Source organism: Pipistrellus hanaki (genome assembly GCF_964339955.1).
Source record: "Pipistrellus hanaki genome assembly, chromosome: 9".
Classification (NCBI taxonomy): Eukaryota; Metazoa; Chordata; class Mammalia; order Chiroptera; family Vespertilionidae; genus Pipistrellus; species Pipistrellus hanaki.
The window spans coordinates 17,724,759-17,739,641 of NC_140511.1; the positions used below are offsets into that span (position 1 = coordinate 17,724,759).

The window sequence follows — 14,883 nt, forward strand, 5'->3', positions numbered from 1 at the left end:
CAAGGCCCGCGGGCCAAATCCAGCCAGCCAGGCCTTGCAATGTGGCCCACACCGCGCTGTCATCACTGCACTCCGCTGTCAGTTTATGACATTGTCAGTTTATGACTGTTCAGTAAACCATTCGGCCCGCGATTTAGGCTGGATTTTAGATTTTGGCCCCTTCTCTGATTGAGTTCGACACCCCTACTATAGAGAGACCATCTACTTAAAGACACACGAGCACACCTAGCAATGTAGGGAATGAATAATCAGGTGAGCCTGTGGATGCGGACCAACATCTGGCCGTGTGTGTTGGGGGTGAGTGAGAGCGAAGGTCACTTGTAATTTTGTATGATAGTGAGATAGGGATTTTCAAAATTCTGTTTATGAAGCTGTGTTAAAAGTTTTCTCTTAAGTAGCTATTGCCAGGAAAACAAAAGGTACTGTGTGGTTTTTTTTTACAGCTAGAATTGGGTATGTTTATTCCAAAATTCTCTCCCCATGCTCCCTATCATCTCTGATGCTCACTCCTTTCCCACGGAGGTGAGGAAGCTGGGATTCAAACTGGGTTTCTGCTCCAGAATCCTTGCTCCCAGTTCCCACTGCCTTCTAATGAAAACACAGAGAAGAGCTTGTGTAATGATGGAGTAAGGATTTTGAGCGTGTGTAAGGATTTTTAACTAGGATTATTTTCTCAACTGATTTTTTCTAATATATAGAGACACTTGGGCTTGCAATAGATTTACTACAAACAAATATCTACTATTATCCATTTTTTCTTTATTGATTAAGGTATTACATATGTGTCCTTATCCCATTGCCTGCCATCCCCCCACACTCATGCCCTCACCCCATGATGTCTGTGTTCATTGGTTAGGCTTATATGCATGCATACAAGTCCTTTGGTTGATCTCACCCCCTTACCCTCACCCTCCCTTACCTTCCCTCTGAGGTTTGATGGTCTGATTGATGCTTCTTTGGATCTGTTTTTGTTCATCAGTTTATGCAGTTCATTATATTCCATAAATGAGTGAAATCATGTGATATTTATCTTTCTCTGACTGACTTATTTTGCTTATTAGCATAATGCTCTCATCTTTTTAGAAAGCTGTCCATATATCCGTTCTGCATGTAGTGGAGGGAGAGGGCACAGTGGGAAAACAGGACTCAATGAATAGATTCTCATATCAAATACCTAACATTTGTTCTAAAATTGTTCCCAATTCAGGTCATTCTTAGATAACATTTGTGAGACATAAAGGTATTTGAATATGAAATTATGCTTCAGAGCAAGGAAGTGTTATTAACAATTTCATGTAATTTAACGACCAATCTGTGTTGTTTAGAGTTGATTTACAACTTTTATTGTCTCATAATAGATTGTCAGGGTGCATTTGTTTGATTTGTCAGCGTAATTTAAAACTTTATTCAAATCAGATATCAAGAGAGAAAATGGCTGAGTAGAGTGATTTTGAAAAATTAGGCCATTATGTTCATTTAAGCAGGAGGGGAAGGATGAAGCAGTCACTGCCCGCCTTTCAGAAGGTCCCTGATGTGATTCGGATTCAAGAGAAGGCAGGATTAATTTTTATTTCTGCTTGAGAGGCGTGAGGATCATTCCAGAACTAATTGCAAAAATCATGCAGATTAGTAGCTCCTATTGGATCTTTAAGAATAATTTTAACAGTAGTATTTGCTGGGAAATACTTTTATTTAAATGCTCCTCTCTTCTGTGAGCTCCACGTTGCTGTTATTTGGTCTGACATCTCTTTGAGCCATTCAGGGTGATTTTGAATATGATTAAGGATTTTTCCCCCTCCTGCATTCGTATCACTGTCTTATCTCTAACAGGCTACTTGATGCACGAGTTTCATAAGTTTTGGATTGAAGAGGACCCCATGGACATCATGGAATTCAATCGCGTGAGGGAGAAATTCCGCAAGAGGATCATAAAGCAGCTGCAGAACCCCGACATGGCGCTGTGCCCACACTTTGCTGCTTCGGAGGGTTTAATCAACATCTAGGCGCCTACGCTGATTTTCACGCATTCCCCGGAACACTGCCTCATTCTCGTGTTAGATCTCTGCTTCGTCCTAGCTCTTACCCTGAATGCACACAGTGATTGTATGCATGCCTTTTGTACAGTTCTCATCTCTCGGTCATAATTACCAGATCTCCAGGTGCGGCTGTCTCTGGAGCACCGGCTCATCGTGTGGCATTAAGCGGTGTTGCATCTGCCGTGGCCCCACGTATGGAGAGAGTTTTCTATTTTTTTAGATTGTTTTCCTCCCTCTCATAATTCAGCATTGAAGAACCGTATTTCTCTAGCTGTATTTTGTATGTAAGGGAGTTAGCTGGATCTTGTTCTGTGGAAACCTTTTAATTTATTGATATGTTTCATGACTACTGCTGCTAGCTTTTCAAAGCCAGGTTCATGCTTGGGACTCATTCCAATAAAGTATACCACTTTAAACTAATACAGACAGACACATGATAAGCCAAACTACTGCAAACATAGCTACGCTTCCCAAAAATATAGCGAGGCTCACAAAGAAGCGAATTTAGGTAGCTGCTGTTTTTGTTTTAAGTACTGCACAATTATATTGGAACTTACCCCCACGTCTGTCATAGTCATTTGGATATCCAGTTACTTTATTCCCATCATTTCACGGGCTTCGATGCCTGTGCACGTTTATGATGCTTAGAGCCTCAGAAGAGAAGCCTGCATACATACTCGGAAAGCTGCTAAAGGTTTCTCACTGCCTGCCTCCTGCTGAGCTCACAGTTCCTCCTGGCACTGTTCTGACCTAAGCATCTTTGCTTGGGGAACTGAGTGCTGCCTGGTTTCTCTGTCAAGAGGCAATATTAAAAAACAATTTGCTGCAAGAGAGGAACCTACGCTATGTCCTTCTCCAATATGTCTTGAAAATAATGGCCTTGTCTTATAAGAATAGAAGTAAATTGCTTAGAAGCGGGAAGTGATCAAATCGTTCCGAAACTGCTAAAAAATCATTTAAAAAGCCACGATTTTGTTTGGAATTATGATTGTAGTCTGTTGAATAGTATTGACCATGGCATTTCATACCCATGGTATTTTATACCTTCTACCGATTTTAGTATTGTTAGACATTTGTGTAACCACTTGCTTAATCAAATGAATTTTGAGTACTGCCTGTCGGTTATCTGAATAAATGACATGTCATTCTACTGTAACGTGCGGTGGATTCCATTTTAATATCTTTGTGCTCACACAGCTTTTGAATATGCAAATGTGTGAGTGGGTAGAATTTCAAAGACAGACAACCTGGGCTGAATATAAATTGTGCCATCCTTCCAAGTAACCAGGAATAAATTAGAATGTCATGTCTGAGAAACTTCTTTTATTTAACTGATCTGGAGGCCTGGCAGTGCTTTGATGAAAGAATAATAAGGTCCACCTTTTTCTTTGTGGCCTCCTGTCTGGTTTGTCTGCTGATAAAGGAAATAGCAAGCTGCCTATTGGTTCCTTGTCCGCTCTAGTTCCCCTGGCAGTTTGCTCTCCCTTCCCTCTCAGCTGTGTACCAGGTGGCGGCATTTTGCATCTAGGCTATTGTAGCCCGTGCCCATGAGTGATGACAAGACTAAGTATCCCCTCTGCCTGGGGGAGGATTGTGAACCAGGTACGTGGCCTCCCCGGGGAGCCCTGATTCCTGCCGCAGCTGCAGCTGCTGTAGGCGAAGCACTGGTCCTGTGGCACTGGCAGGGCTTGCTGGTGTGTTTGCGGCCTTTCAGCAGCTCACGTCTCTTCTGTTCAGGTAGAGATGGTAACAAGGTTGCAAGTTTTCCCTTCTGGCTCCTCCAATGATTTCTCCCTGTTGACTCTGAGCATGGCTGCACTCTTTGAGGGTGAAAAGTCCCACCTCGTCCAGGGTATAATTAAATCCTTATTCACACCTCCCGGTGAAGATGCATTCTACCCAGGAAGAGGATGTGAGATGAGAAAACAAAAAGCAGGTTTAAAACACATTGCAGCCCTCGCTGGTTTGGCTCAGTGGACAGAGCGTCAACCTGCGGACTGAAGAGTCCCAAGTTCGATTCCGGTCAAGGACACATGCCCAGGTTGCAGGCTCGGCTCCCAGTATGGGGTGTGCAGAAAGCAGCCAATCAATGATTCTCTCTCATCATTGATGTTTCTATCTCTCCCTTCCTCTCTCTAAAATAAAAATATATTTTAAAAAAAGCATTTCAGCTCACACTACAGAAAAACCCCTCTTTGAAGCACCATTTCTGAAAATTACAACTTTATTCTGATTTCTCTTCTCACATTCTTGTTATTGTGCTGGGGAAAAAATATCATTTGCCTGGTAAGCCACCATCTTTTTTTATTTGGAAAGAAGCTTAAATGCAGGGTGGGCAACAGTAGATTAACAGTTGTAATACAAATAATACAATAATTAATAAGTAATAACACAAGAATAAACTCTCTGTTTTGTGTATTCACAACCATAAGCCTACTTTGCCCACCCTACCCTATGGCAATCCCAAATAATAGGATGGCCTTACAATGTATCCTCCAAAGCAGGACATTTCTGAGAGAGGAGAAGGATTCTATCAAAAGTCCTTTAGGACAATAGGGTAAAACTAGACAGTTTGCAGAAGCTGAGATGTTAAGTAATTAAGAGAGACCAGGAGACAGGCATTAGTAGGCATTATCTATCCACAACTGGGTTAGACAAACACAACACAACTTCTTCACTTTTTCTAACCTCTGCAGCAAAGCCTTAGACATTGTGATATCCAGAATACTTCCCCAAATCTTAAAGACCCATCAGACAGTGGGCTTGGTCTGTGCTGGGAGGTCAGCTGAATTGCCTGGGCTTATAGCAGGTTGGCAATGGGGAAATAAAACCTGGCACTCAAATGTCATGACTGCAGATTATCTCCGTAAATATATGGGGCCATATCCAAACTAAATGGGAATGAGGAGAGGACCAGAGTTGATGGAGTGTGAGGAAAGGGAATGGGAAGTAGAAAGAAGAAAAAAGGAATAAAGAGGAAAGTATCATGCCATAGCCACACCCAGGAAACTTTGAGCCACGTGCTCATCAAAGCAATACCTGTAAGTCTTCAGAGAAGTAACTGTTCTAATCTAGAAATGGGTGGCTGAAAAGCAGAGCAAGTATAACGTCAAGTCTTAGGAGATGTAAGAGATTCTGCAATGGGTTGCATTTCAAGAGCTAACATGCAGTGAGTTTGATATACGTACCAGGGATGTGCTAGTCCTTCATTTCATCTCCTCAACAATATACAGAGTGAGATTGTTAGCTTACTTATAATTCTAATCTAGACAAACAGGATTGGAAAATGTAAAGACCTTACTAAAGCTGTCAAGAGACAAAAAAAAAAAAAAAAAAAAATCACTAACCACCATGAGATATCACCTTACACCTGTTAGGATGGCTATTACCAAAAAGACAAGCGATAACAAGTGCAGATGAGGGTGTGGAGAAAAGGGACCTTTGTGCATTCTTGGTGGGAATGTAAGTTGGTGCAGCCACTATGGAAAACAGTATGGAGGGTCCTCAAACAATAAAAAAATAGAGCTTCTATATGATCTAACAATTCCACTTCTGGGTATTTATTCAAAGAAAAATGAAAATCCTACCTCAAAAAGGTATCTGCACCCCCATGTTCATTATTGCAATATTACTTACAACTAGAGACCCAATGCATGAAATTCATGCATGGGAGAATCCCTCAAGCTGGTCTGCACCCTCTCCAATCTGGGACCCCTCAGGACTATTGGCTCCTAACTGCTCACCTGCCTGTCTGCCTGATCCCCCTAACTGTTCTCCCTTGCCTGCCTGATTCCCCTAACTCAGTGATCAGCAAACCGTGGCTCACGAGCCACATGTGGCTCTTTGGCCCCTTGAATGTGGCTCGGTGTTAGAACCACTTCTTCGAAATAGACTCGCCCAGGCCGAAAACCAACATCTGCTCAAGGGCCACAAAGTTTCAATCACACTGTACGTGCGCGCCCGCATGTAGTATTTTGTGGAAGAGCCACACTCAAGGGGCCAAAGAGCCACCCGTGGCTCTTGAGCCTCGATTTGCCGACCACTTCCCTAACTGCTCTCCCCTGCTGGTTTAATTAACACATTATCCTTTTATTAGTATAGATAGCCAAGACATGGATGCAACCTAAGTACCCATCATTGGATGAATAAAGATAATGTTATATATAAAATGGAATATTATTCATCCATAAAAATAAAGAAATCCTGCCATTTGCAACAACATGAATGGACCTTAGGGACATTTAGACTCCATATTAAGATGTCATTTGTACATGGAATCTTAACAAAAACAAAAACAACAAAAAACACACCAAAAAACCTAATCCATAGATACAGATTGGCAGCTGCCAGAGTTGGAGGATGGGTGATATGGGTTAAGATGGTCAAAGGTACACCCCAAAAATGAATGGCATAGCTAAACCTTGAACCCAGGGCCTTATGCCCAGACTTTTAATCAGTATGCTGCCCTCCCTAATTGGAATTATTCTCTACCATCCAGGGAACTGGCGGGTTATAAACATGCACACACATATATCCAAGCCCCGAGTGAGAATATGTGTGCAAGTAACATTTCTGCTCAGCTCTCTGTAGGGTGAATTGGTACCTGTGGATCACCAGCGCTACCACATGGTCGCTCAGGACTTCCCACATTGTTGGTCACATTTCCTCTTTGTAACAGAGAGAACAATTCTGACAGGACTGTGAGCTCTTTCTCCTGACCCTTGTCCCCCCTGAGAGACTCAGCTTCCAGAATGCTCCTATTCACAGGACACTAACCGGCCTGATGTCATCCATTAACAACCCTGAAAGCTCCCCAGAGACCCCAGGTAGGTGATTAGGGGCAGGGGCAGGACAAGGTTACAAAAAAAATACTGACTCAGCACCTTTCTGTGAGTTTATCTCCTGACAAAGTGTGACAAGAAGAAGAGAACGCTGAACTCCAACTAGAAAAGCCACAGTTAAGCCCACCCCTGCTCTGTCCCACAAGGTGTGCTAAGGTGGATGTCTTCAGCATTGCCACCTGCCACCCAGGGCCCCGGGCAAATTCCACAGTGTCACAAGGCCTGGGTTTGGGAACAGACTTCATTAGGGAAATCTCTAAAGCCAGGATCAACAAGACAAAAGAAGGTGTGTTGGTAGCTAGACACATGGTAAGTCCAAGTTCAGGTGGAGAGCCAACCCACTGTTGTTCTTGCATCTTTTAGGGCAAGCCCAAGAGAAAGCCCAGCAGGGGGTGCTGAGCGGACAGGGCGGCTCTGTAGCCTGGCAGCTTGCACGTGGCGGCCCGCAGGGGGAGCCACATGGGAGCGCCCATGGCCCTGACCCCACCGACCTTGGGGTCTAAGAGACATTGCAGTCTGGGAGGAAATCTCTAGTCCTCCGGGAAGCTGAGCTTGGATGTGACCCCTTCTGCTTGGACATAGAGGAACCCACAGGCGCGGCTGGTTCGTCTCAGCAGCCCAGAGAAACCTCGTGAGTTATGTTTTGGTAAGTCTCCTCTCACACGGGAACACTCACATTTCAGACGTATTCGCTGTTTTAGGCCAAGTGTAGAGCAGTTACAGAGGAATTGGGACATCCACAGCCCCCAGCTGTATGGCACTGAGAGTGACACAATCCATTTTTGGTCAAGTTATTGCTTTTTCTTTAGAGCGATGGAAAAAACTGGCAGAAGACGTGTGTTTCAGCGTGCATACAGCTAGCATTCCTTCGGAAGGAGAATCTTCATTCCAACACTCACCTGGATGAATCGTGTGCACCTGACAGCTTGAGAAGCAGCGATCTAGAGGGAACTGATCTAGTCACCATTGAAACTCGGTAAGGTTTACTCTCAAACATTCCCTTTGTTTTCCCTCAACTTAGTCAGTAGAACATGACCCTGTTACCATTTCTAGCACGTTCTGTTGTCCTTCATCCCGAGGTGAAACGGGAGTGAGAGGGCTGTTATGGACTGAATGTTTGTGTCCCCCCAAATTCATACGTTGAAATCCCAGTCTGATTCTCACTCCTCAATTACAGTACTCACACCAGTTATTATGATAACAGTATGTAACTTGAAGAAATTTTATGAAGGAAGATGAGATTATCAAAAACCTTCAGCATTGTGCATGAAACACAGTGAGTTGGAAATAAACGTTAGCAGTTTTTAGTATTAAACTCTCGCTCCTTTGCTTGACTGCATGTAAGTTTCTTGAGAGCAGAAACTGAGCCAAGTTCATCATTATGTCTGAAGTGCTTAATGCATATATGTGCCTAGCACATAGTAAACACTCTCCAGATGTGTATGAACTGAGCACAAATCCAATCATCTCAGAGGGGTCCGGCCCCTGGCTCTTGTGCTAAACTGGAGCGCCCTCTGCTGGGCACGAGCCTGTTCGCACATCTGGGTGAAGCTCCTAAGGGAGCCCACACAAAGCCAGAAAGTTTCCCCAAAGGCTCATTCCAGGCCAAAGGTTCACCTGCTCAACGGAGGGGTTCTGATCCCTTCCGCATTGCTGCACATGGGGCCATCCATGTCATACATGCCACCATTATATTATTTGTTTTATGGAGAAACAAAATATTTTGGTTCAAATTTTATACCTTGCTTAGATAATAAACATGTTTATAACAAAATTAAGAGGAATATCCATGACAATTATTCATGCTGTCTCTCATCCAAACCCCCAACCCTCAGCACACCGACCAGTGTGTGAGACCGATGTGACATTAAACTCTCCAAAGCTTACCTTGTAGAGAGAGGTGGCTCTCCATTCTGGTCATTAGACTCAATGTAAACATCATAATTGCAAATTATAATTTATCTAGAACCTACTGTGCTTGGGTACCTTATATGCACTATTTCTACTGTTCCCACTGCCTCCTGAGATAGGTCGCACTACCCCCAATTTTAGATGAGAAGGCTGTGACTCCGAGAGTTTACTTGTCATAGGTCAAACAGTGAGCAAATGGCTGAGTCAGGATTGAGTGTAATGGTTGCCAAAGCCGGTGCTTTTTCCACTACGCCCTGCTGCCTCCCTTCTGAGGAGGATGCGGTGGAAAGAATTCCTTTGGCACCTCTCAGGGAATAAGACACCATGTCACTAGGAAGATTTTCTAGCCAAGATCCTGGTGCCTAGGATGATTCATATTTAGATCATGTTCCTTGAGAGTAGGGAAAGATATCTGTAAGCAGCTGGTTTTAGCATGTGAGGGCTGCAAAGCAAGTTCTCAGGGAAGCCATCCAAGGGATATTGTAGGAAATCTCAGAGGTCATAGGTGCTATTAATGCCTCCCCACAGCTAAAATGTCAACCCTTGCTAAAATCTGCTTTCCACTTTCAGCCATAATGAAGGGGAAGGTGATCATACTTGTCGTTAAATAACCATAAGGCAGATTCAGAGAGATTCTGCTTAGAATGCTGAATCGTAAGTAGAGGGGCCTGGGCATCTATCCAAAATGAAGTGCCAACGCATTTTCCTGTCCATAGCAAGAGAAATGTGGACACGAGAAGCCACACAATCACACACATTCAGTTGTACACATGTGGGACCCGATAAACTTTTTGGGCCACAGCCTAAAAGAATTAGATTTTGCCATTTTTCTCCCCATCGGAGAGCTATGCAGAGTGATTCCAGTAAAGGACTCCACTTATTCAGAGTTTCCAGTTGAAAAATATTGGTCTAGATATCAGGGGACCCTGCCTCTCCCCCCAGCATTACCATCATGAATAGTGGCCTAACTTTTCTGAGCCTGCCTTCTCTCTCTAAAATTTCACTGTTGAATCAAGTACCTTTAAAGTCCCCTCTAGCTAAAACGTCCAGAAACCATGGTCTGGTAGTGAAGATACAATTACATCCTTTGAAGTCAGCTTCAACATCATTGTGGGGCTATCTCCCCTGCCTCTCTGTGGAACCTTGGGTGTAAAGCATGTGGGCAAGTACCATCATGGGTGCCATCCAATGTCAAGTCTTCATTTGAAAGGATTCTACATTTTCTATAACTCAAAGGTTTTCACCACTCTAAGACATGTACACCACACCTCTTCCCCCCCCCTCTTCCCTTATATTACCTCATCAACTTTAATCACAGATATAGCTACAGAAGCCTTCATCTCAAACATTTGAAATCATACAATATTAAGTTATGAAATGTCTGTATTAGTCATTTCCTCCAGAGTAACAGAACAAATCATTTATTCTTTACCTTCCAAAAGAGAAGGTAAAGTCCTTGAGTGATGTTTAGTCTTCTTAATATCCAGTAACTTAAATACTAACAATGTATTAAGAATGTTTAAATACTATAATGTAAAGCCAATATATCTGATGTTACATGGTGGGGGAATAAGAGAAGGAAGAAAACAAAGATGACTTTAAACATATATGAAAACAGATTTTATATAAATTCAAAGGTGTATATATTTGTGCATATATATGTAATCTTTTTTGTCTTCTGTCTTTTATTTCCTCATCCTGTAACATAAAATATATTAACTTTGTATATCTCATACAGACAGGATGGAGCAAAAGTAGGTTTACTGTTATTTGTATAGAAAATAAGACCATAATTAATAAATAATAATACAAGAATAAACTCTGTGTTTCCTGTACTCATAACTATAAACCTACTTTTGCCCTACCCCTTATATAGAGCTATAGAGGCCGTGTGTGTGTGTGTGTGTGTGTGTGTGTGTGTGAACAAACCTTTTCATAACAAAATAAAGAAGATCCCAGTTGGTGTGGCTCAGTGGCTGAGCATCGACCTATGAACTAGGTTCAATTCCAGGTGAGGATACATGCCAGGTTGCGGGCTTGATCACCAGTGTAGGACATGTAGGAAGCAGCTGATCAACGCTTCTTTCTCATCATCCATCTTTCTATCTTTCTTTTCCTCTCTGAAATCAATAAAGTATATATTTTAAAAAACACAAAATAAAGAGTAATACTCATGGCAATTACAGTCCACATTTCTGTAACTGGCCATGTGGTCACAGATGGTATTTGTAACTACCTTCTTCAACTACCCATTCTATATGTTTTTTTGTTGATTAAAGAGATAAGAAAAATAATTATTTTATTAACATGGCTACAACCTAATTTCACTTTACTAAAGTGTTGTAAGAGCCTTAGGGAAACTCCAGCCAAACAAAATGTGTATAAATTTGTCTCTTCACAGAAAACATAAGACATTAAAATAAGGGGTTATAACCATTATAATTAAGGTGGTATAATGACATAAAAATTCATATTTCAGGGCTGAGTTCTTTTTTGGTGCCATGATAGAAAAAAAACTTCTGGTATCTTTTCAAGTCATCATACCTAATATTCAGAACATTTGTCAGTTTTTTGTTTGTTTTTTAATATATTTCTTTATTGATTTCAGAGAGGAAGGAAGAGGATGAGAGAGAAACATCAATGACGAGAAAGAATCATTGATTGGATGCCTTCTGCATGCCCCCTAATGGGAATCAAGCCTGCACCTGGGCATGTGTCCTTGGCCAGAATTGAATCTGGAATCCTTCAGTCCGCATTCCGATGCTCTATTTACTGAGCCAAATCGGCTAGGGCAACATAGGAGGAGGACCTATGTAATACTATGAACAATAAAGATTAAAAGGAGAAAATATATGTCCTGTAGTTAGGTACCACTACATCATTTTTTCCCATTAGAGATACCCCTTTATTTTTTAATATTTAAAAATTTTTATCTATTTAAGAGAGAGAAAGGGAAGTGAAGAGGAAAGGAGAGATCAATTTGTTGTCCCAGCCCCGCCAGTGTTGCTCAGTTGGATGAGCATCATCCCATGTACCAAGAGGTTACCTGGTTAGATTTCTAATCAGGGCACATGCCCAGGTTACTGGCTCCATCCCCGGAGGGTGACATGCAGGAGGCAGCCAATCGATGTTTCTCTCTCCTTCTCTCCCCCCTCTCTTTCTCTTACTATAAAATTAATAAAAACATATTTTTTAAAAATATGTTGCTCCATGTATTTATGCATTCATTGGTTGATTCTTGCATGTTCCCTGACAGAGGATCACACCCACAACCTTGACATATTGGAAAGATGCTCTAGCAAGCTCAGCTACTCCTTCATTCTCATCTCTATAGGTGAGTGGGCATGAGGTTTGTACAGCTAAGTCTGAAGCACTGGGCTTTTTGCTGAAGTACAGCTTTTTGCTGTAGATAGAAAGAATGTCCTTTTGTGTTGAGGGATTAATTTGCAGATTAAATACAGCCTCAACTAAAATTATATATTAATCATTATGGTATTGAAATAAACATATTTGGGAGACTAAAAAATACCAGAAAAAAAATAGAACATGGAACCAAATACAGAGATCTTTAAGAAAAATGTATTTTTCTATACACATCTTTTTCAGGAAGAGAATGTCTTATGGCTCAGAGATAAATCATCAATAATATTAAATGTCAAAGATATGATCTTTCGAAAGTGACATTCCAAACAAGCTGGTCCAAAGCCATCATTAAAGTCAGTGACATATGGTACAATGCATATGCAGCTCAGGCTGGCAGTCTCTTAAATTGCACATGGCTCTCTCACTTTCAAAATCAAGGTTTGGTGGTATTATCACATGGGACAAAATCAGATCTTACAAACGTAGTTTCCTGCTTACTCCGTTAGTCTGCAATATGAATGTGTTCCCAGTCATTCTGACGGTGGTGGTGATGGGAATGGTAACTTACAAAAAGGGCTGTGTGTCCTGGCCAGGTGGCTCAGCTGGTTGGAGCATCATCCCCATCCACGAAGGATGCAGGTCTGATCTCCAGTCAGAACACATACAGTAATCAGCCAATGAATGCATAAATTAGTGGAACAACAAATCAATGTTTTTCTTTCTAAAAAAGAAAAGAAAAGTTTCCTATAAACAAACAAGGCTTGCAATATCACCTGATAATCACATGAAACCACTAAAGAGTTGAAAAGTTTGCCATTGTGAAGACAAATTAACTTGGGATGCGGCGGGATGTGAGTGTGTGGGTGATGGGTACCACTATGCATATCACCATTGTAGATACAGCATGTGTTGAAAATAGAAACATTTTTTCTCCTTCCACAGCCTTTCTGAGGCAATGTAAGAGGGATATAAAGTGTCCAAATAGCTGGAAAAGAAGCAATTCAAAGTTAGATCTGGGTCAGACCGTGTGGGTAGGAGCCTGTGAGCAGTGCTGCCAGACAGATATCACACCATACAGACCCTAGACGGAACGGCTGCTGCTGAGAACATGCATTCTCACCTCATCTACCAGGGGGAGAGTTACAAAGTTCCGAATTCTTAAAATCTGTGGTCTCAATTACATTCAGCTTGATGCTAATTCTCAATCTTGGGATGTAGTCTGACTGCTAGGAAAAAGGTGAGAGTCAAACGGGAATAGTATTTGGAAGGATCTATAAATAAGTAATGTTTTTAAAGCCATTAACATTTGAATGACTTCCAACATTTCCTTTGAAAATATATCAAAAGAGAAATATTGGATACAAACTAATATGCTATATAACTTCAAGTTATAAAAATTAACTTTGATTAAGTATAGCTACAGCTAAGGCAGAATCTGGAGGTACAAAGAAGCAAACTTGTTTGGGAGAGAATCTGTGGATCCAGTGTGGAAACCTGTGAACCAGGGGGTCCTCGGTTCCATTCCCGGTCAGGGCACATGCCTGGGTTGCAGGCTCGATCCCCAGTGTGGGGTGTGCAGGAGGCAGCCAACCAATTATTCTCTTCCATCGTTGATATTTCTCTCTATCCCTCTCCCTTCTTCTTTGAAATCAATAAAAAAAAATAATAATAATCCTATATAATAAAAAGCCCAGCAATCTAAATGGCAGAATGTCCAGAATGACCAGAGACCAGAACAACCACAGCTCCTCACCCTGGCTGGTCCCACCACCAAGTGGGGACCCCCACCCCAATTAGTGTTGGGGCCAGCCAGCAACCACCCCTGGCCCCTTGCCCTTGCCAGCCCCAACCCCCAGCAGGGACCCCTGCCCCAATTGGGGGGTCCCCAGCCTGCAAACTGCCTACGACCCCTCACCCTACCCCCCATGGGGATCCCCACCCCAATCTGGGGCCCCCATAAGGGCAGGCCAGCCAGCCCCCACCCTATATAATAAATATGCACCAGGCCTCTATCCTATATAATAAAAGGGTAAGAAGCAAATTGACCCTAGTGGCGGAACGACCAGAATGACCTCTTGACCTATGAGGGGCACTGACCATCTCTTTGTCACTTTCCCCAACTGCAGGCTCTGATTGCCCAATGGCAAACGGGGAGCCAGGGGTGGGTGGTGGGAGATGCAGGAGGTGACAGACCAAGGCCTCCATCCCACCAGTCATCCCACACACAGAGGGCAACCCACAGTGGGGATGGGGCCAGCAAGCAGGTGGAACTGTCTTTCTCTCAGTTTCTCTCCCCGGCCTGCAGGCTCCAATCACCTGAGGGCGAACAGGGAACTGGGGGTGAAGAATGGTGGTGGGGCAGCTGCAGGCAGGCAGGGAAGATGACCCTGATTGCAGGCCAGGCCTAGGGACCTTACCTCTAGTAATAAAAAAAAGAAACAAAAGGAGAGGACCCAAATAAATTAACTCAGAATTGAAAGTGGTGAAGTAACCATTGACATCACAGAAATACAAAGGATTCTAAGAAAATACAATGAGTCATTACATACCAACAAGCTAGATAATCTGGAGGAAACGGACAAATTCCTACAAAACTACAATCTCTAAAAACTGAATCAGTTATTAACAAACCAAAAATAGAATAACTAATTATTTTTGAAAGAAAAATAGGGTTAAGAATAACATGAAATAGCTCTGGCTGGGTGGCTATTGTTGGTTAGAGCATTGTCCTA

The 14,883-nt window shown here is 42.4% G+C and overlaps 1 protein-coding gene across 2 annotated transcripts in view; it reads left to right on the forward strand.

Annotated features, from left to right (window-relative positions):
• Window positions 1–3,192, forward strand: part of ELMOD1 (ELMO domain containing 1) — a 68,634-nt gene extending 65,442 nt beyond the window's left edge. For both annotated transcript variants that reach the window (XM_084895159.1, XM_084895160.1), the window contains exon 11: window positions 1,831–3,192. In XM_084895159.1, coding sequence (XP_084751285.1) covers window positions 1,831–2,003 — 173 coding nt within the window. In that variant the 3' untranslated portion in view covers window positions 2,004–3,192. The remainder of the gene's footprint in view (window positions 1–1,830) is intronic.
• The last annotated feature ends 11,691 nt before the right edge of the window (window positions 3,193–14,883 follow it).